The 23898-nt window shown below is 42.4% G+C and overlaps 1 protein-coding gene across 2 annotated transcripts in view; it reads left to right on the top strand.

Annotated features, from left to right (window-relative positions):
* mink1 (misshapen-like kinase 1) overlaps positions 1-23898 on the top strand; it is a 255643-nt gene that overhangs the window by 95848 nt on the left and 135897 nt on the right. For both annotated transcript variants that reach the window (XM_084320845.1, XM_084320846.1), the window contains 2 exons: positions 454-532; positions 20359-20534. In XM_084320845.1, the coding sequence (XP_084176971.1) occupies positions 454-532; positions 20359-20534 (255 nt within the window). The remainder of the gene's footprint in view (positions 1-453; positions 533-20358; positions 20535-23898) is intronic.

Genomic DNA, 23898 nt, shown 5'->3' with positions numbered 1-23898 from the left:
CAAACTCTTTGTCACACAAAAATAGATTGTTGCAAAACTACCTACCCCTGTTTGTCACTGTGGTGAAACTACCCCTTATAACTCGGTACAATAATGCTTTATATTAGGGATGTCCGATATTATCGGCCGATATTGGCATTAAAATGTGATATCGGAAAATATTGGTATCGATTTAAAAAAAAATATATATATATATATATATATTTTTTTACATTTCTATAACCTTTATTTACCCAGGCAAGCAATTACTCAGTAGTACTCATTTATATATTTTATACCTAGTTTAATCACCTGTAGATTGTATATTACAATGCACTAACTTTACTGTTAGATTTGCACTCTGGTTAGATGCCAAATCTACTTTTGTTGTACTGTACTTGTAGTGTATAATTATGACAATAAATTGTAATCTAATCTAATCCAACCCTCTCTCCCACGCTTGTGTCCCTGCAGCCCTGTGTGACATGCACCCTATGAGAGCCCTTTTCCTGATCCCCAGGAATCCCCCTCCCAAGCTCAAGTCCAAGAAATGGTGAGTGCTTTAAGCTTCCTGCTGTTTGTTTTTATTCCTGAACCCTGGTTTTATTTTAGGTCATGGCTGTGCTCTCCACACCCTTTCTGCCTGCAGTAGCAGGATTCCTAATCATGCGCTTGACTCAGCTATTTACAGTCAAGACCATCTGATCCAACAGTCTCCCTTTTGTACGCACGCTATACAATGTGCGTAATCCAGGCCGTAGGATATTTACCCGGATGATGTTTGGGCTAAATGCATCAGCAAATATACTCATCCTAGAGCCTATAGATAACCAGCAAGAGATTTAAAGTGTAGTTGATATATATATATATATATATATATATATATATATATATATATATATATATTAAAGGTCCCATGCATTATAAATGGCCTTTTCCAGTGTTTAGCATTGTTTCCTAGCAATGGGGGATTATATCAATGTGGTCTGTGTCTCTAATTATCATATTGACTAATCAGTCTAGTCCCGAGTTCATGAGATCTTCCCTCACTCAACTAAGCCGTTCTGATTTGACTGTTTTGCTGACCTGAATAAGGCACTGATTGAGCTGATTGTGATCTGATTGGCTCTGTGGTTGTAGTTACCGCCCACAATTCGCTCAACAGAGCGAGCGTAATTACTTCCTCAAACAGGGTGCCGAGTCCGACAGACCAGAGAACGAGAGAGAGAGAGGGACCGTGCGGGATCGGTCTCTCTCCCTCGCAGTCAGGAGCACTCTCATATCACTGTCAAAATATCTTTGCGTATGCTCCCGCCTCCCACGCACACGCCCGTATTCCGATCCGTGCAATAATATTCATAGAGGTATATATTGTCATTTGAAACAAGTGACCAATGCCAGGGGCGTAAAAAATACCCAGAAATTATACTTACCGGTACATGAAAGTATGGGTACCGTCTCAAAATCTGACTCAAGTAAAAGTCAAAGTATCTGGCTAAAAACACACTTGAGTAAAAGTAAAAAAGTCCTACTTTTAAATGTACTTAAGTACTAAAAAGTAAAAGTAAATTTTTTTTGAAGGTAAACTAACATGGACGGCATTCACATCACAGCATGAATAATATCACAATATTAACACTATGATCGCCGGGGACGAGTTTACACGTCATTCCTAGCCATGCTCATTCTGCCGAAGACGCCGTAACTCGTCTTTGATGTCAATATTTCAAAAATCTGTCATCGAAATCATATTTCCTTTCCGGAGCCCTGAGACACACTGCTGATCTCCTCTCAACTCTCTAGCGGTTCAAGAGCGCCATCTGGTGGCAGATCGGCAGATCGCCAACCGGAAATGAACCTTTGAACCGGAAGTGCTCATCCATATGTGGTCCGGGCACTCGCTATTGTTAGAGAGACTCCGTCTTGATACAGTGAACATCGATCGGTGCAAATAACTCGAAAAAACAACATGATTTGGATGTATATACTATTATACAACCTGGAAATGGATCGGGCATTTCTCCATCCCATAATAGAAAAAATTCTGTTCCACCAATTCTGTTCATCTGCCAGCGGCGCGAGGAAGCCACGGTGAGTTTCAACGTTATTTTCTAACGTCTTCTATACTAACTGATCTGATGAACATATGACCCACTCTGGATGAATCATCTAACGCTGCCCACGGAATTATAAACGATCCCCCGCCCATCCGGTCATCATCAGATGATACGTAGAAACTTCTAGAATCACGTCCAGTTGAAATTTTTTATCTTGCGCCGTTTGCTATCAAACTGTATTTCATCATCAATATAATGCATTTGGAGCTATAAATCAAGTTCTGGAGAAAGCTGCAGAAAACGATAAAAACATACTTATACTTTAGACCATATTTTAGTATGAATATGTGAATGAAAAAGTTTAACGTTGCTACACCCTGAACAATACATATAGGACATTGAATGGGCCATAATAATGGCAATTTAGCAATAGAATTTAAAAAGTTATAGCCCTGCAAAGAAGGGGAACTTCTCCATAGACAAATAGAGCTAGCGAGGGATGGTAAATTATGAATTTAACCCATGGCGATTAAAGTGTTAAAACAGAATGGTGTATCCTGAATAATATCACAATATTAACCACAGCATACTGGATTATCCTGAATAATATCACAATATTAAAGACAGAATACTAGAGTACCCTGAATAATATCACAATATTAACCACAGCATAATGTGGATCTCACTGTCTATTCTTCTGATAGCAGGTGTTTAATCAAAGATCCCTGTTTTCTAGTGTTGCACAACGACCAATCAGCATGGGTATGGGCGGGTTCATTTTCCATTGATGGGGATTTGATTGGCTGTTTACCTGCGGTCGCAGGATTAATAACGTTAACGTTAGTTCGGCCAGATAAACAATTAAAATATACTAATTAAAATGGTTGGACCTGTGAGATTTGTACTTTGTAGGTCTGCATTTTAAATGTAAGGAGTAAAAAGTATGTTTTTTTTTTCTCTGAAATGTAATGGAGTAAAAGTACACAGTATACAAACCTAATAATACTTGAGTAAAGTACAAATCCCCCAAAACAGTACTTAAGTATTGTAACGAAGTACAATTACTCAAGTACTTTACACCCCTGACCAATGCACATTGTCCCGTGGGATTATGCCCCCCCCCCCCCCCCCCCCGCAGTGAAATTAATTAGTATCCCCCTCAATCTCTCTATATCTCTCTCTGTCTGACAGTCGCAGACTGTGTGGGTGACTGTCACTCAAAGCGCTTATCGGCGGAGCCCGTCCAATAACAGCCTGAAATCCTGAGGTAGTGAACTTATGCTTTTGAGTAATTGATTAGAAATATAAAACAATGAGGGCGGTTAGGTGGTCGAGCGGAGATTGCGTTTGTCACCAGCCCCGGAGCTGTGAGCTTGGTTCGCCTGTTCGAATCCAGCTCACAGCTCCGGGGTTGTCACCAGCTTGGCTGGCCGTCTGCACTGATACAATTGGCTGTATCAGAGGGTGGGAGAAGCTGGCGGGGTGGGTCCGGGTCGTTGTAAACAGCGACTCCTACAGTTCGGTCGGGGCGCCTGCTAAGCGCGGATTGGACGTGAGGGGGATAGTGTGGTCCTCCCACACGCTACGCCCTCTCAATGAGAATCCGCGCTGCCAGGTGAAAAGAAGCGGTGATTGGCTGGACGTGTGTCGGAGGAAGCACGTGGTAGCCTCCACTCTCCCAAAATGATCTGACTGTGGGGGGTAAAGCGCAGCGACCAGGAAGGGACTGGGAATTGGCATACGACTAACATTGGGATGGGAGAAAATCGGAGGAAAATGGAGGGGGAAAAAGACCAATAAAAAAAATATATATATATATAAAACAATTAGGCGGTTAGGTGGCGTAGCGGAGATTGCGTTCGTCACCAACCCCGGAGCTGTGAGCTGGATTCGCCTGTTCAAGTCCAGCTCACAGCTCCGGGGTTGTCACCAGCTTGGCTGGCCGTTCACACTAATACAATTGGCTGTATTAGAGGGTGGGAGAAGCTGGCGGGGTGGGTCCGGGTCGTTGTAAACAGCGACTCCTACAGTTCGGTCGGGGCGCCTGCTAAGCGCGGATTGGACGTGAGGGGGATAGTGTGGTCCTCCCACACGCTACGCCCTCTCAATGAGAATCCGCGCTGCCAGGTGAAAAGAAGCGGTGATTGGCTGGACGTGTGTCGGAGGAAGCACGTGGTAGCCTCCACTCTCCCAAAATGATCTGACTGTGGGGGGTAAAGCGCAGCGACCAGGAAGGGACTGGGAATTGGCATACGACTAACATTGGGATGGGAGAAAATCGGAGGAAAATGGAGGGGGAAAAAGACCAATAAAAAAAAAATATATATATATAAAACAATTAGGCGGTTAGGTGGCGTAGCGGAGATTGCGTTCGTCACCAACCCCGGAGCTGTGAGCTGGATTCGCCTGTTCAAGTCCAGCTCACAGCTCCGGGGTTGTCACCAGCTTGGCTGGCCGTTCACACTAATACAATTGGCTGTATTAGAGGGTGGGAGAAGCTGGCGGGGTGGGTCCGGGTCGTTGTAAACAGCGACTCCTACAGTTCGGTCGGGGCGCCTGCTAAGCGCGGATAGGACCTCAGTGGGATAGTGTGATCCTTCCACACGCTACGCCCTCTCGGGGAGGATCCGTGCTGCCAGGTGAAAAGAAGCGGTTGATTGGCTGGACGTGTGTCGGAGGAAGCATGTGATAGCCTCCACTCTCCCAGATGATCTGACTGTGGGGGGTAAGTGCGCAGCGACCAGGAAGGGGATTGGGAATTGGCATACGACTAACATTGGGATGGGAGAAAATCGGAGGAAAATGGAGGGGGAAAAAGATCAATAAAAAAAAATATATATATATATATAAAACAATGATTTTTTTTTTTTTTTTTAAACCTTACAGATGTGTTCCATAGACTCACAGGAATTGTGTAAAGTTGCCCAAATAGTGCAAGGAATAGCAATGCATGTCCCCTTTAACATATATTTTATGTTCGTGTACCGGAGGGGACACGTGATGCAAGGCTTCGTCCACATTGCAGCCGGCTTGTGGGAGGCATGGCCTAACAACGTTCGAGACAGGGGAGTGTAGAATTGGACAATACGAAATTGGGCAAGGGAGAAAAATAGAAAATGGGGAGAAGAAGTAGATAAAAAAAAAAACATATATTTTATATTAACCCTTTCTCCGCCGATGACGTGTTAAGACGTCATTCTCCGCCATGCGTAATCTGCCAATGACGTCTTACAGCGTCTTTGAGATCAATATTTCATATTTTCGTCATGGTATTCACATTTCACCCACAGAGTCTTTGCTGGTGTTGTAGGACTCCGCTCAACTCTCCAACGCTTCAATACCGCCACCTGGTGGCCGATCGGCGAGTTGCCAAAACCGGAAGTCACCGGAAGTGCTTAGTCCGTCCCCTATTCTGTCCGGCCACTCGCTATCGCTCGCGGGACTCTATCCAGACACCGTGCATATCGATCCGTTGCCATAACTCAATAAACAACATGATTGGACGTGTATTAGTATTATACAAACCGGAACTGGATCACCTAGATCAACATCCCATAATAGCGATCTTTTTGCTCCACGCTCATCACCCAACGGTAAGAGGAGACTGGGGTGAGTTTCAGCGTTTTTCTTTACCATTTTCGATACAATCTGCTCTGATCTATATATCACCCATACTACATAAATGATTTAACGTCGGTCATTGAATTATAAACGACCCCCCCCCCCCCCCCCCCCCCCCTCCGGTCAACCGCAGATGAAGAGTCATAACGTCTAGGACCGTGTACAGTTGACATTTTTTATCTGGCGTCGATAGGTATCAAACTGCATTTGATGATCTAATATATGCATTTATGCCTATAACTCACGTTCTATGAAATACTGCAGAAAACGATAAAAACATATTTATACTCTAGACCGTATTATTGTATGAATGTGTGAATGAAAAAGTAAAACGTTCCTACATCCTGAACGATAGATAATTGATGTTGAATGGCCCATAGTAATGTCAATTTAGCAATACAATTTTTAAAAAGTTATAGCCCTGCAAAGAAGGTGAACATCTCCATAGACAAATAGAGCTGGCAGAGAGGCTACAAGGATGGATATAAGCTCCGGCAATGAATGGGTTAAGTACGCTGTCAAAGGGAACGCGTTATATCTACGATAATAATAATATTATGACATAATAATAATAGCTTGGATTCATATAGCACATTTCAAGAAACCCAAGGGTGCTTTACAAGGCAACAAAGAAAAAAAATGAATAAACTAAATAAATAGTAATAACAATAATGGACAGGGAGATGACTAGAGGCCGTAGGCCTTCATGAACAGGTGGGTTTTCAGGGATGTCACACACACAAAAAGCCCCCTCCATCAATGTCCCTCTCTGCATCTTATCCAAATAGCATAGTTACACACATGAATCATCAACAGGTGATTTTCATTTAGGCTGCACAATAAATTATATAGTTGTCTTCAAACCATAGCTTCAAACGCATCAAATCCTTCATTATGATGTTATCATCACTGCCGCAGCATTCAGGCTCAGAGTTATTTTCATTTTATATTTTCTGGATCATCCTGAACAAGTTCCAATGCTTGTTGAACATTATACCTCTTTGTCCTTTTGCCATTTTATTATAAAACCAGGGACAAGCGCCTCTCTCTATCCTCCATTACGGGTAACCAGCACATGTCTGTCTGATGGCCCGATCTGCGGAGCACACTGGACTATTGAATTTTGCATTGGTTCTCCCAGCCCACATGATCATTTCTAGCATTTCCATTGGCTATAGTGACAGACATAGATATATGATAGATGGATACAGCATATTAGATGCAATCTAAGAGAAAATTACCAATCTAGATATTTCAAGATTATATGCCTTACTTCTGCACCTTACTTGATACCATAAGGCCTGGGCTGCTGGGTGAGAAGTTGGAGGCGATGCAGGTAGAGGCCCCCCTGGTGTCCTGGGTTCGCGCAGACCACAGTATGTGCGCCTACGGAGCTGTGTGTCAGACAGACTGGTCAGCAACACCGGGGCCCCACAGGGGACAGTCCTCTCTCCCTTCCTCTTCACAGTCTACACCAACGACTTCCACTATCTGTCAGAGTCCTGCCACCTTCAGAAGTTTTCTGATGACTCTGCGATAGTGGGATGTATAAAGGACGGTGACAAGAGGGAATACCGGGAACTGGTAGTGGACTTCGTCACATGGTGCGATAAAACCACCTGCAGCTAAATGTGGCGAAGACCAGGGAACTGGTGGTGGAGCTGGGGAGGAGGAGGAGTGCACCTGTGACCCCTGTTTCCATCAGGGGAGTCGATGTGGACATAGTTGAGGTGTACAAATACCTCGGTGTGCACATCGACAACAAACTGAACGGGTCAAAACGCGCAGAGGCGCACTGTACAAGAAGGGCCAGAGCCGACTCTACTTCCTCAGAAGGCTGAGATCCTTCAATGTCTGTACAAGGATGTTGAGGATGTTCTATGAATCGGTGGTGGCGGGCGCCTTCTTGTACGCAGTGACCTGCTGGGGCAGCAGACTGAGAGCAGGAGACACAAACAGGCTGGATAAGCTGGTCAGGAAGGCCAGTAGCGTGGTTGGGGTGGAGCTGGACTCCCTAGCGAGGGTGGCGGAGAGGAGGAGCCTTGCTAAGCTCCAGGCCATCAGGGAAAACTCCTCCCACCTACTATACACAGACTTGGCTGACAGAAGGAGCATGTTCAGTGCTAGGCTCACACTACCTAAATGCAGCACTGAACGGCACAAGAAGTCCTTCATTCCAACAGCCATCAGACTATACAATGCATCACTGTGTCTCACTTCATCACTGAGCACTAGGGCTGTCCCCGCATTCCATTTGGGCTGTGGGGGTGCTTAATGTATGAAGGAGTCGACTGAAGGCTTCTTGTCCTCTGCAAAAGCATGCAATTGGTCCACTGATGGATACATCTTGATATTTGTCTAGTCTAGTGTGTTTATTAGATGGGTGAAATCCTCTTTCAGTGCCTCTGTGCCTGTTTTCTTAGGTAGTTAGCCTCTGGTATGCGTGCCATTAGCGTTAGCCACGCTTCTAGGCCTCTTTTCTTTTGGAAAGAATGATAAAAAAAGAAAAAATATTTGTTTATAATTTTATTTTATTATTATAATTTTTTTTTTTACTAAGAGGTTGGCAGTCGACTACGGCTCCTTTAGACAGATTAGTCGACTAATAGGGGTCAGCCCTACTGAGCACAGAGTGACGGTTACCATCTTCCTGGACTCTTACTTTTGAAACAGCACAGTATTTCACCTACTGTAGACTTCAGTATATTTTTACTGTATTTATTTACTGTATATTTTTATTTTTATTCTTATATTTTATTCTATTTTATTCTATTCTTATTCTTAGGCAATTTGATTGGTTTTGTTATTCTTATTCGTGACCTGTTCTGTCTAAATGTTTAATGTTGAGCGATTTGCAGTGTCAAATTTCCATCGGGATAATAAAAGTATTTCTATTCTATTCTAAATGTATTGTAATTTATTGTGGACTGTTTTTGAATTTGAAGTGTTTCAGGTCACCCTCTCTGGCCACAGCCAACTCTCTGTGTATTATGTGATATTTCAGAGGAAGCAGATTGGATATCTGAAATGGCTTGATCTTGTTGATATCCAGGGGGATAGATATCAAAGGGTTTTAGTGATACTCTTTTAAACAACAGCTCTAACATTTTGGGTAATTTTACATACATTTAAAAACACATTTAATAAAAACGACTGCAACTGCTCCCCCATCTTTCCCTGTTTCCTCACCACTGAAACTTCTCAGCTTTTTAATTATTGAAGAGGTGTCTTTACCCTGTCTTAGTTCACAGACTCCCAACACTGAATAGTTTTTCAAGATTTATGTCAACTCATGTCTCTAATCATGCCTCCATATGCATTTGTATGCACAAAATTTGGCGAAAGTCGCCATTTTAAATCCACAATAGGTCGTATTTGAGATTTGTGTTTCATGAGTTTTTAAATAGGAGAGAGGGTCATCCATCCAACAACAACATTCATTTTTGGACCCCCAAACACTTTTTTTATTATAATTTATAAAAGCAATACTTTTATTCACCCGTCTAAAATCTCTAGTTGTATTATTTATTTAAAGGTCCCCTGTCTTATAAATTGCCTTTTCCAGTGTTTAGCATTGTTTTCTAGCAATGGGGGTTTAATGGGCTCTGTGTCTCTAATTCTCATTTTGGAAGTTGAGACAATATCCTCCCTCACTGAACTAAGCCATTCTGATTTGACTGTTTTGCTGACGTGAATAAGGCACTGGTTGTAGTCACCGCCCACAATCAACAATTTGCTCAACAACAGAGTGGGCAAACGCACACACGCGCAGTCTGGAGCACTCGCATATCGTGGCGCGGGAGAGAGCGAGCAAGAGAGAGAGAGCAACACAGAGCATTTACACACACACTCCCGACTGCATGCACAGGGAAACACACACACACACACAGTCGGGAGCACTCGCATATCACTGTCAACCTGCTGCAAAATATCATTGCGCACACTCCCACACGAGTGCCCGTATTCCGATCCGTGCAATAATATTCACAGGGGTATATATTGTCATTTGAAACAAGTTACAGATGGATTGTCGCGTGGGATTATGCCCCCTGCGGCGAAATTAATGAGTATCCCCCTCAATATCTCAGTCACCCACAGTCTGCACTGGCAGACAGAGAGAGAGACAGTCACTCAAAGCGCTTATGGGCGGAGCCCAGCCCAAAACAGCTTGAAATCTTGAAGTGGGAAAAATGCTGCTTTAGAGTACTTGATTAGAAATACAAAACAATGAATTTTTTGGAAAACAACTTTACAGATGTGTTCCATAGACTCGCAGGAATTGTGTAAAGTTGCCCAAATAGTGAAAGGAATGGCAAGACACGGGACCTTTAAAATTATTTGAATCTTTTAATCTTGTTCATTCAGTTAACGGTCATTATGAGGGACATCGTTTCAAAGACATACTACCTCCTCTCCCAGTTAAAATATCCAAGTTTTTAAATTATATTAGCGAAGAAAATCTTCAGTCTTCTGTTATTGTAACCGTCATATTAATTAAATGATAAAACTTTCACCGGAGCATAATGCTGACCATCCCTGCTGCTTGCTTGCAGGTGTCGCAATTAGTCCCAGAAACACACGAGAGCAGCCCAACGAGACACTATATAACTGAGACTTCAAAATAAAGGTACTATAACTTGTAGCAAATTAAATAAAGAAATAAGTAATGCAACAAATACATTCTCAAATTACATTAGGCTTACAAAAACTTAAATAACATATCAATTATGTAAACCATATAATGGCCACAGTTACACCCTATATGTAGTTGCAAGTTGACTAGTTGTTACTGTTGCCGCAGTGATGTGGAATTTGCAATGACTAATTAACTCATGACAACACTCGTGACACCAGACATTTTACAAAATTACGCTCAATATCTATAGAGCGCAGTGGTGTCATTTCAGTAAAAGCCAAGGTATGGCAAGGAGGTATGGTGTGGGGGTGAAGGGGTGGATTTTCTTTGTCAAATCAGTTGTGCAATAGTCACTTTTGGTGAGTTGTTTCTATACAATTCACTTATAATAATAATAATAATAATAATAATAATAATAATAATAATAATAATAATAATAATAATAATAATAATAATAACTTCGTTTTATATAGCGCCTTTCAGAGGACCCAAGGTCGCTTTACATAGGGGGGGGGGGGGGGGGGGGGAGATGACAAATTAACAACATAGTGGACAGACACAACATAGACATATAGAGTGAGAAAGTTAGGGGTTGAAGGCCAAGTTGAAGAGGTGGGTTTTGAGCAGTTTTTTTTAAATGAGTCCAGAGTTGGGGCGGTGCGGAGTTCTGCGGGGGAGGGAGTTCCAGAAGGTGGGAGCTGCCACACTGAAAACTCTGTCCCCGAACGTCCGTAGTCTGGTTCGCGGGATGGAGAGCTGACCAGTGTCCGTGGATCGCAGGGACCGTGACTGAGTGTAGGGGTGGAGGAGGTCAGTGAGGTACTGAGGTGCCAGGGCGTGAAGGGATTTGTAGGTGAGCAGGAGGGTTTTGTAGGTGATGCAGGATTTGATGGGGAGCCAGTGGAGGTGGATGAGGATGGGGGTGATGTGCTGCCAGGGTTTGGTGCGGGTTAGAACCCTGGCAGCTGAATTTTGAACATACTGGAGCCTGTCCAGGATTTTGGTTGGGACCCCGGACAGGACCCCGTTGTAGTAGTCCAGGCGGGAGGTGACGAAGGCGTGGATGAGGGTCTCAACTGTGGTGTCGGAAAGTGATGGTCGGAGTCTGGAAATGTTTCTGAGGTGAAAGAAGGCGGATATATGACATTTAGGTATGTCACAGGACTACAAAAGCATTTAGTATAGAAATGTGTCAACAGACTAATGCAGGGGACCACAATATTTTGCATACAAATTATGCTGAGCAGAATGTAATATACCATAACTGTCTATTATTGTTCTTGCAATTGAGACAATTTTCAAAGGTACGGTTTTGAGGTGCGTGTTCAACAGAATGTAGTATCAAAAACACGTTCACAAAAAGTATGGGTTACTGAATGCTGAACTGCACTGTTATAATCACTAAGCCATTGTAAGACCTTACCTGTGTCCCTGTATCACTTGTCTCTGCTGCCCTTTGACTAAAAAACGTCCGTATGTCCATTTTCCTTTTTTTTTTCTGGCGGCATATTTGAGTTAGTCACCTAGTAAAAGTGAGATAATTGACGATATCAAAACATGCTAGGGCTGTACCGAATAGTTCGAAGCTTCGTTCATAATGTTGACATTCAAATTCTAAATCAACATTCGAATTTAAAATGTTTTATAAATTTTTTTTTCTTTTTTTATATATATTAATTTGCCACGGTATGGCGAGTGCCATACCAAACGACGCCCATGGTAGAGAGCTTACTTTGATCTTTAATTTTATATGGCTATACTGATCTGCTCTGTCTTTGTCTGTTTTTAATTCATTTTCAATGACTAGTATCCATTTGCTGGACAGAGCTGATGTTGGGTTATAATTTTAAGATAAACCAACGGACAGTAATTCCTTCCGTCAGATTTGTATCTGTTCATTGACGGAGGGATCAATGTAGTGCATTGATCGCATACTTTGCTGGTCTAGACTGGTACTCTGAGCTCCCCTCTAGTCGAGCTTCCGCTGCTGTGGGGTTTAATCCTAAATATTTGGTGGTGGGGGCGTGGTGTTCGCTGGTTTTCCTTGTGGTGGCGGGGGGGCCGGGGTAGATGGAGCGGCCCGCAGGGTTGGCATTCCCATCGCCGTGCATGGCGGTGTGAGTGGCGTGCGGGCTGTTTGTGTTTTCCTTCGGTCATGGCGTGCTTTATCGGGGGGTGTGTCTTGGATGGGGATGTGGTAGGGATTGATGTGTGAGGTGTTTGGGAGACTGACTGTTCCGGGGGGCGTTCATATGCCTTCGAGCGACATTGTACTATTGTACTTATTTTATGCCTATTCTTAAATCTGCACGTCTACATTGCACTACTTTTATTGTCTTTTATACCTATTCTTATATCTGAAGTTTATGCAATTTTTTATTTTGTCAATTTGTGTGCTGATTTTATGCAAATTCTTATGATTATTTTATGTTCATTTTTTTTATACTAGTTGCTGTGGTGCACTCTGGACTGAGTACTATGTAGATAGTTATTAATATTTATTATTGTTATATTGTAGAAAATTTCATGTGTGCATTGAAATGTCTGTAAAGTCTCGACTACATTGAAAATGAGGGTGACCTCAATTGTAATTTCGAGAATAAATAAAGGTTGATGATTTCCAAATCCTCGATTATCGCTGTGTAACGTGTCATCTCTAGAGCTGTATTTCTCTCCTTCATGTGAAGTTAAAACTACTCTGTAAGGCGGCCGGGTAGTGCAGCGGACTAAGCGTCTGTCTACCACCACAGAGACTGTGGGATCGAATCCAGCTGTGGTGCTTCCGGGTTGGCCGACCGTCCATACTAACACAATTGGCAGTGTTAGAGCAGGGGTTCCCAAACTTTTCAGGCCGCGACCCCCAAATAATGGTGTCAGATGGTGCTGCGGTCAGGCAAGCGATACCGGAGTCTTAAGGCGAGCACAGAAAGTCTCAGAAGAAGCTTCTATCCCCAGGCCATCAGGCTGCTAAACGAACAATAAACACTATGCAACAACCATCAAATGCACACAGCACACACACCCACACGCACACACTCACTTAAACAAACAACACACTGCCCACTCTCCACACTTTAGATCACACAAACACACTTTATATTTATTGATAAAGGATTTGCACTACAACTCGTACACCTACTGTAAATTGTACCTAAATTGCACCTCATCCCATTTCTGCCTTGCACTATATAATATTGTATATTAGTACACTGCATAGTATTGTATATTATATGGTAACTCAGTTACGTCTATTCTGCATCGAACATTGTACATATGTCTATACTGAACACTGTGACCTCATTTTTTTTTACTTCTAATTTACATGCTATACTATGTTATTTTATTTCATACTTATCTTGTCTTGCACAGTCTCTGGAGCGTAACAGTAAGAAGCATTTTGTATAAAAGTATTCTGTACTTCTGTATGACTACTATTAAAGAAACTTGAAACTTGAGAGCCGTGACCCCCACTATTATAGGAGGTAAAATATATATATATATATATATATTTTTTTTTTTATAAATGGAAATGGATGGTTGAAACATGCAAACGTTCAAACGCACGCACACACACTAATAAGCATTGGAGGCTTTTAACCAGGGCAGGACTGGGGAAATCATTCAGGCCAGGAAATATAGTGCAAAATATAGCCACAGTCGGGCCACTTTTTAAGCAGGGGGTCTGGGGGTCCCCCACCAGGAAATGTTTTGTTACAAAGACTTAATTTCCTGCATTCTGGTGCAGGCATTTTTTTATTTGTACCCTTTAAATGCCAGTGTTTGTGATGGCATCACAAATCATTGTTAAAAAACAGGCTAGCATATGTATGATTAGCAACAACACTGATTTTGATGGATTTTCAGTTTTTTTCTTTTTAATCTCAGATTGAAAAAAAAATACTTTTATTCAACTTCAGCCCTGATCATAACACCACATATTCATTTTATAATTCTAACCCTTTAAATGCCAGTTTGTGTGATGGCATATATTTGCAATATATCAAATGCGAAGTAGATTTGTCTGGGGGGGATTATTACAGGCTAGCATGTGTCAATGATGCAACAACAGTTTTTTGTAAGGGTCCCGCCTCCACCAATCACATGCGGCTCCCTTTGTGTGTGTGTGAGAGCAAGAGAGAGAGATAGTTCTCCAACTTGTGTGAGTTGCAGTGATCTCCTGGTTGTTCTAACTATTGCGCTGCTGCAACTAGAAACACTGGCCTGGCCTGCTTCTAAGTTCAGTGGCCTGACTGCATAAAATTTAATTTTATCTTTTTATAAACATCTGAAAGTTCTTAAATCAGAATGTCAAAATAAATGTCTTCTACATTGTAAAAGAACACAAAAGATAGCAAGAGAGTAAAAAAATGATTGCATCAATGCAGAATTGTCCACGTCCGCATCGCGATGCATCTTAGAATCAAGAAATGTCCACACCCCTAATGGCAAGCCTACTATCATTTGGCCCTTTTCATGCCCGTTACAAGATTGCATTCTGATCTGAGAGCAGATGTCCTGTACACGTCAAGCAACCCAAGTCATTTAATTTGTGGTACATTTTAACTTGAGATCCACACACCTACTGTACAGTATTTACACTAAACATTTTCAAAACAAGCGAACACTGAACACTCCGTTGTGTTCAGTATTATCAGAATAATCTGTTGATAATACGACCCTGGCGTTGGAACAGTTGGTTCAGTCATTCTATCATTTATAAATAGCTCCTTGGCCGCTGGCTCATTCCTCATTTCAACATGCCATAGTTCAACCTCTCTGAAAGAAACCCAAAGAAATTCTTAGCAATTATAGACCCATTTCCAAATGATCCTTCTTACTTACAGGGTTTCCCCCAGAAAGGTTGTTGGGCCTGGTGGTAAGCGCAGAGTCTGGATTCAGGGCGTGTGCCAGCGGCCAACTGTCTTTCTTGACAGGGGCCCTACATCAAGTGGGTGTTAAAAGCTGACTGGAGATTTTAAAATATGACTGTGACGTTAAATGTAGGCGTTGGTCTACAGTATAGACTAGGGTTTCTCAAGGGGTGTGGTACTACCCTCTCTAGAGGGTGTTCAGAGAGTGTTGGGGGACGCTGAGTGCAGAATTGTTGAAAGGGGAGCGTTGAGATTCTCAAACGGGGGCACGGGGCACTTGTTTATTTTATTTATTATCATTGTTTTAATATCAGGACAACAACTTGACTGGAAACAGAGAGGAGCCTACATGCAGTGAGCACAATCACAATCTTAAACTGAGCCAAATACAAACATTAATGGCTAATAATAATGATAAACAGAAGATGATCATAATTGAGAGCCGAACATTTTAATCCCATTGGGAATTCTGCGTTATGGAACATGGATGTCAGATAGGGGGGCGTTGACCCAAGAAAGGTTGAGCTGGTATAATAATAATATAATAATTGTTAGACTAGAAGTCTTTTATTTGTCATGCAGTTTAACACACGTGAGGTATAGACCTTTTCAGAAGTATTCTGTTGCTAGGGGAACAGCTTTTGCCCCATTTATTTCCTGTAAGCAACTGTATTAATAAACATTGCAACAGTAAATACAAAGGGGCCTATTTAAATGTGTATTCTGTCAACTTAGAAAAGGTCTATAGCAGAGTCTCAAAAGAATCTGACAACAATCTAGTCTTGGAATGCTGTAAACAATTTTGGTTACTGATTCTTACAGCCTTGGAATGCAATTCATTGGCCCTAGTATAGTAAACTCACTCTACTGTAGATCCATTTTCACTCCCGTCCCGCTTCCCGAAATATTACTCCCCTCCCTCCTACTCCTGTGACTCAATAAAGAAATCCTCCCGTCTTGTCCCAGCAGCACAAACACTGTCATATTTAGATGCCAACAACAACCATAAACGTTAAACCACTTGCCCTTGCTTAAAACAATCAATAACTTATATAGGGCCCTATGGAATCCGGGATCACAGAGGATTTCACGCAATTTAGATATTAACACTGAATTCTGAATTATCGCGCAATGGCGTGGAATTTGCTTAACCTCTTAACAAGCGGGCAGAAAAGTAAAAAAAAAATTTACTTGAGGACTGCATACTTTTATTGCTAATGAAATGGAGTAACATGTAAATGAAGTTGAGTTGTAGTAAGATTTGTTACTCACGTTTTTCTGTAGTAGTTGCAATATCCAAAAGTATATATCCAAAATTGGTATGGCTGGAAAAACACCCTGGGTCCATAGCCTGAAGTCTTATGTACCTAGTAGTACATGTCCAAATCTCATAAAAATCACTTCAGAAATGAGTGATTAGGAGCGATTTTGGTAAACAAAAAACTAAAAGGTTTCAGTTTTCCAATGCATTCCGTGTTTTTTTCTCTTCCTGTTTTCGCTAGTGACTTTTCACCTAGATCCCTGATTTGCAGATCCCCACGTGGGGTATCATTGGAAAGCCACACTCATTGGTTACAACCCTGTCCAATAATTTTCGAGATCGCCAAATGATCGACGGAGCTAGTCTCTGGAGTCGCGGGTGGTAATCGGGGGGGGGGGGGGCCTTGCATCACGTGTCCCCTCCGGTGCACGAGGAGGCAGCCTGTTGCATCTTTTCACCGCAGCAGCTCAAACTCTCAGTGGCGAGGAGTAACGCGTGGGAGGCTCACGCTGCCCCCGCTACTTCCTGTTTCCGTCGTACCGGCGTCACCAAACCGACCTGTAGGAGTCACTGTCCACAACGTCCAATTCCCGCCCACCGGCTTTCCCACCCTCTAACACTTGCCACTTGCCAGCTGGTAGCAACGGCGAGAGCTGGGCTCTAACCCAGCGTCTCCTGCGTTAGTGGCCAGCGCCTTGCCCACTGCGCCAATCAGCCGCCCCCCAGCCACATTTCTGTATTCAAAATTCGTTCTGGAATTAACTGATTGAAAATGTATCGAATCAAAACTAATCGTGGTCAAATGAAGATATTTCATGATTCATTGAATCGTTAACTGAAGAATCGTAATCGGGTGAGTGGCGCAGTGGGCAAGGCACTCGCCACTAACGCAGGAGATGCTGGTATCGAGCCCAGCTCTCGTGTTGCTACTGGCTTGGCCGGCCATCATACTAACACAATTGGCAGTGTTAGAGGGTGGGAAAGCCGGTGGGTGGGGATTGGACATTGTGGACAGCGACTCCTACAGGTCGGTTGGGTGACGCCGGTGCGGCGGAAACAGGAAGTATCGGGGGCAGCGTGAGCCTCCCACGCGTTACTCCTTGCCACAGAGTTCGAGCTGCTGCGGTGAAAAGATGCGACTGCTGCCTCCTCGTGTACCGGAGGGGACACGTGATGCAAGGCTTCGTCCACATTGCAGCCGGCCTCTGGGGGGCATGGCCTAACGGCGTTCGAGACAGGGGAGGGTAGAATTGGACAATACGAAATTGGGATGGGAGAAAAATAGAAAATGGGAGAAAAAGTTGATAAAAAAAAAAAAAAATGTGTAGAGGACATCCATAGCTCTGGATCTGCGTTGGAATTTTTTAAAACTACACTTCCTGAAAGGATCTATGGGGTTCATAGTTCTGTATGCATTTTTTGTATAACTTATTATTCGAGATAATATAAGGATAAGGATATCTTTTATTAATCCCTCACGGGGAAATTCCAGTGACATACACATACAGCTCATCGTCTCATTAAACAATCATCATTTCACAATCATTAAAATTTTACAGTAACAACGGCACAACGTAAATTCAAACAGGCATGTACATTTGTTGACACATGTCGACTACAGTGTGTCTGAGACACCATATGAATAGTCTACTGCAGCAGCACCGGAGGGCCGCCGCGCCACGGAGGGAGGGAGTGAGGGAGGGAAAGAGTTAATGTCCTGAATCACCGTTGCAGCACAGGAAGGGGCGGGGATCATGCTCTGACTACATTTGCTGTCAGCTGGGGGTGGGCTTGGTGATGAGACAGTCTTCTTGGCTCCCCCCCTCCAGCACTCATACGAATTAGCTGCCGTCACCAACACGTGGGATAGGCGCTGGACATACACGTGGAAGGGGGGGTGGGGGAGGGGTTGGCAGGGCTGTATGTAAACTTTTTTTGCATCTATCTATCAACCCTCCCTATACCAACCAGTGGGGGGCACATGCAAGCAACAACCAGGAAGGGGAGGGGGGAATTGGCACGACAAAAAATTGGGATGGGAGAAAAAACACAGAAAAACAGGAGGAGAAAAAATTATAAAAGAAAGCTATTGGCAGTCTTTGAATCTAAATATACTTTCTTTGTGTTGATTTTACATTAATTCCATGATTTTACTCAAGTAAATATCTGTTACAAGCTTCGGTTTTAAGTAGAAAAATGCTATTTTTAATCTAGATTAATTACAGAAAATTGTGAGATTAATTAGTTAATATTTTTTAATCTAATTGACAGCACTATTTTTAATATGGAAGATGCCCCGATTTAGCTTTAATCACGATTTAACGGTCAGAATCTCCTGCGTGGTCCCCAACATGACCTTTGATCTCAATTATTCATTCGCTAGCAAGTCTGTTAATCAGTTCAATGTGGGAGGCTTCAATCCTGGCCAACGCGATCGCCAGAGGATTTACGTCCAGCTTATTAGATCCATATTGAGTGGGTTTGAGTAGGGAGTTGAGTTGATTCCTTCGAGAAAAACTAGTCGACACAGCAAGACAGCTTCAGGGAGGCAAGTAAGGCAGCGGTAGGAAATTGGGAATGGCCTTGAGGGACCTGGGAGAGGGAGAGAAATGAGACTGTTCTCTGGGCAGGTCTAGGCATACCACAAAACTTAACGTTATTGACAAATATTGAAACGCAGTTAGTTTCTCCTCCCTATTGTTAGCATGCAGCAACAATTAGATCTGAAATTTGTTTCAAAACTGTTGCACCCTGGTCAAAATAAAAAAGTACAGTAAATTACAGTAGATTTCATTATCTGTTCTTATGCATGCCTGGTGATACTAAATCCAAATTGAACTCGGCCATTTGAAAGATAATATATGTATATATATAAATGTGCTATATAGCTATATTTTCACACCGTGTAGGGTCTCTGGTTCCATCAACTTTTAAGGTGTACCACGAGTCACCTATTTAATTGACTATTTCCTCTGTTACCACAACACTCGGTACACCACTCAGTTAATTTTGTATTCTGTCACTGCCACCATTTGATATGTCCTCAAACGCTTCAAATTTCCCTCTAAAAGGCAGCCAGTTCTCAGTCAGAAAAACTATTGGAGGATATAGAATATCTCTTCTTGAGGCTGGTCTGTGTGTTACACTGTGTAACAGTTAAGGTGCTCCTTAGAAGTGCCATGTTTGTGAAAGCCTTTATCTTTTTCCACTGCATGCTTCCAGTCTCTATAACCCCTGACCATGAAGGCTGAGTCAACTGATGCCGCGGCAGTGCTAAAGTGACACTATACTCCAGACAGTCTCTGTCCTTGTACCATGCACTAACAAACAAGTGCCTTTTTTGTTAGATTTTTGAATATTTCAGCTAATTAAGTGAAATATTTATCATCAAATATCCAGTTTTCAAAAATGTTTAATGCATTAAAAAATCCACATCTATACCAACACGTCACCGTCGGTATGGCACTGATTAACACCTGCTGTATCCTGACACAAATTGTACTTTACCTGCACTATTCTTAATCTGCCTACTTTTATACACTTCCTATCAAATTCATGTGTCTATGAACTATTTTATCACACTTTTTACTGTCCGTTCTATTTTATTATTTTTAGCCTATTTTTAAACTGAATCAAACCGCACTATTTTACTCTTGTCTATTATATTTTATTATTTTTATTACTGAATGAAACTGTAAACAGAGAGGCCTATTGGGATGCTAGATCCTAATGTGAAACACTGTGATTTACCTTACCTTGCTACCTCTCTATCTTTTATATGCTCGCTTATGCCTGTATTTTTTACTGTTGTGAAGCACTTTGAACTGCAACTTCTGTATGAAAAGTGCTATACAAATAAAGTGTATTATTATTATTATGTGTTCCCTCTGCTCCCTCCTGCCTCACCAACCCTCACCCTGTCCCTTCTCTCAGGTCCAAGAAGTTCATAGACTTCATAGAGGGCTGCCTGGTCAAGACGTACACCAGCCGGCCGTCCACAGAGCAGCTCCTCAAGCACTCCTTCATCAGGGACCAACCCACAGAGCGGCAGGTCCGGATCCAACTCAAAGACCACATCGACCGCACGCGCAAGAAAAGGGGCGAAAAAGGTGAGCGCTGCAGCTGAGCTACCACACCATGCTGAAACAATTACCACCAACACTGCTGCGTGGTAATGATGAAGTATCTTGTATCCGTTAACACTTTCCATGCCGGAGCTCGGTGCACGATTTAGTGCTTCCGTGCCACCACCCACTTCAATGATGGAGCTCTCATTATTTGCAAACGCATAAACTATGTCTTAAATTATGGCTATGTGTCTAATCTGGCCGTCGCTTATCAATGACTTGTTTGCAGTCAACATTGTCGAAACGGATTGTTTTTTAATCTGTTCATTTCCGTTTATACCATTTTGAAAAAAAATCGTTTTTTTTAAGTTTCAGGAAAATATAAAGATTCTGTGATAATCGCCCTTTACTGGAATATTCTGGAATACACAAACGTTGTCATTTTTCTCCCTATTTATGAATCGTTTTCAAATAAACGCTAGATTATCGATAGTATATGTGTACTTATGCTCGCTATAGAAGCGAGCTGAAAAATCTATTCTCATTTCCTGATCAGCACACACACGCACACACACACACACACATAGGGCACACGTTGATATCTCTGAAAAAATATCTGATTATCCTAAGACTGGTAAAATAGATTCCTTACCTCAGATGTTCTCCAAAAAGATTATTCCAATTCCTGATCGCCATTCCAAATATCGATCGCGTTTATTGATCCAACGCTGGGTACTGGAAATATGTATTCCACGCTGTTTTGGGGCTCTGCAATGAATCCGATCCTCTCGGGTGACTTGCCTGAGAAGTCAAATGAGGAAGCTGGATTTCTTTCACCATGTGTTTCATTCAATCCATTCCAAAGGGGTGCAGTACCACAGGGAGAGACGATAGGGGGCGGTATTTTCCCAATGAAGCTCAGAGAGTTTGCAGCACTAACGTGAGACTAGATTGATGAAATATGAATTCAAATCGCTACAAACGATCTCTCGTCGTTGGCAATGAACGGTCGACATGAACAAACTAGATATATCGTCGTTGGCATTGAAAGTGTTAAGAGGGCCTGGTTTGTGTGGGCAGATTTTGATTTTGGCGTAGGGATTTTTGCAGATAACTAGGCCTGTACCGAATGTAATTTTTTTACATTCGAAGCTTCTATTGACGTTTTCGAATGAAGCTTCGACCATGTCTGTCGTCATATTTTATAGGGGTGTAACGGTACACAAAAACCACGGTACGGTACGTACCTCGGTTTTGAAGTCAAGGTTCGGTATGGGTTTTCGGTAGTGGGGGAAAGTTTGGCTTTTCATGTTCCACTCAGGGGTGATGTAGTGTGCAGTAACTAATTGTACTTGTAGGGCTGTCAACGAATATTCTATATTGAAATTAATAATCGACTTGTAAAAAAATAATAATAATTATTATTATATTAGATTGTACCGTTTTGTTCGGTACACTACACAGCCGTTCTGTACGGTACACACTGAAACGGTTCGGTACGGATACGTGTACCTACACCCCTAATATTTTAATAATACATTTTATTTATTATAATTCTTTTTTAATTAGCGTTTTTCCAGCTTTTTTCATGGTCAGACATGACCGACAGAGGAGGAGAGGGTGAACGGGAGAAGAAGTGGGCAAGACATGCGACAAATTATCCCCCGGGAGCGGGAGGCGAACCCGGGACGGCCACGTGGGTGTGCAAGGCACTATGCGGTGCGCCACAAGGGCGCCCCACATTTAATTTTTTTTATACTCGGAACTAAATCCTCAATTTGAATAAAGTGATTCATCTGATTCAATTAATCTTTTTAATTTTTTTATTAAATCAACTTTCTTTAACTCATTCACTGCCAACGACGAGTATACTCGTTATTTGATCGTTATTTTTTTATTATTCTCTATTTCCATTTATAATCCATCCAGGAAGCGTGTATCGCTTCCGCAACGGAATTCGGTTTCCGGGTTCCCCTGATTGGCCGCGACGGCCACGTGACGCACGCCGCTATCCGCCCCTCTGCCGCTGCCTGTGTGTTGACGAAAGCGCCGCTTTCCCACTTCAACGCCAGAGCGATAGTCATCTTGAGTCAAGAATCACTTTTCCCACTTCAATGACAGAGCTGCTGTTTAATGCTATTGTCGCTTTTCACATAGTCATCTTGAGTCAAGAATCACTTTTCACACTTCAATGACGGAGCTCGCTTGTTTAATAATATTGTCGCGCCATCTTCTGAGTGCAGAAACGCTGCTGTTTAATGCTATTGTCGCTTCTTGTTTAATAATATTGTCGCGTTGTGTAAAGCAGGATGAGAGAGCGTATATTTCAGTGTATCATTTAATCATTTATCATTTAACATTTGAAAGGCATACATTGTTGTCATACAGAAGTACAGAATACTTTTATCCAAAATGCTTCTTACTCTTACTGTTAGAGACTGTGCTAGACAAGATAAGTATGAAATAAAATAGTATAGCATGTAAAATAGAAGTAAAAATAGAGGTCACAGTGTTCAGTATAGACATATGTACAATGTTCGATGCAGAATAGAAGTAACTGAGTTACCATACAATATACTATGCAATGTACTAATATACAATACGCTATAGTGCAAAGCAGAAATGGGATGAGGTACAATTTACAGTAAGGTGTACGAGTTGCAGTGCAAATGCTTCTTACTGGCGCGCTCCAGAGACTGTTACCATGCAATGTACTAATATACAATACGCTATAGTGCAAAGCAGAAATGGGATGAGGTACAATTTACAGTAAGGTGTACGAGTTGCAGTGCAAATGCTTCTTACTGGCGCGCTCCAGAGACTGTTACCATACAATATACAATATACAATATACTATGCAATGTACTAATATACAATACGCTATAGTGCAAAGCAGAAATGGGATGAGGTACAATTTACAGTAAGGTGTACCTCTACTGTCTTTAACTATGAATGAACACAACACTAACTTACACTGATGCCAACCTCTACCGTCTTTAACTACAGCAGCGTTTCTGCACTCAGAAGATGGCGCGACAATATTATTAAACAAGCGAGCTCTGTCATTGAAGTGGGAAAAGTGATTCTTGACTCAAGATGACTATGTGAAAGCGACAATAGCATTAAACAGCAGCTCTGTCATTGAAGTGGGAAAAGTGATTCTTGACTCAAGATGACTATCGCTCTGGCGTTGAAGTGGGAAAGCGGCAGTGAAGTCCATGCCGCGCGCGCGTCAACACACAGGCAGAGGCAGAGGGGCGGATAGCGACGTGCGTCACGTGGCCGTCGCGGCCAATCAGGGGAACCCGGAAACCGAATTCCGTTGCGGAAGCGATACACGCATCCAGGAAGGCTAGTGTTACCATAGGGAATGAGTCTGAGATTGCAAAAGTCCAATACCGCCGTC

Source organism: Notolepis coatsorum (genome assembly GCF_963971535.1).
Source record: "Notolepis coatsorum genome assembly, chromosome: 8".
Classification (NCBI taxonomy): Eukaryota; Metazoa; Chordata; class Actinopteri; order Aulopiformes; family Paralepididae; genus Notolepis; species Notolepis coatsorum.
Note: the sequence above shows the minus strand (reverse complement) of the source record. Positions and strands in the feature narration are given on the sequence as shown.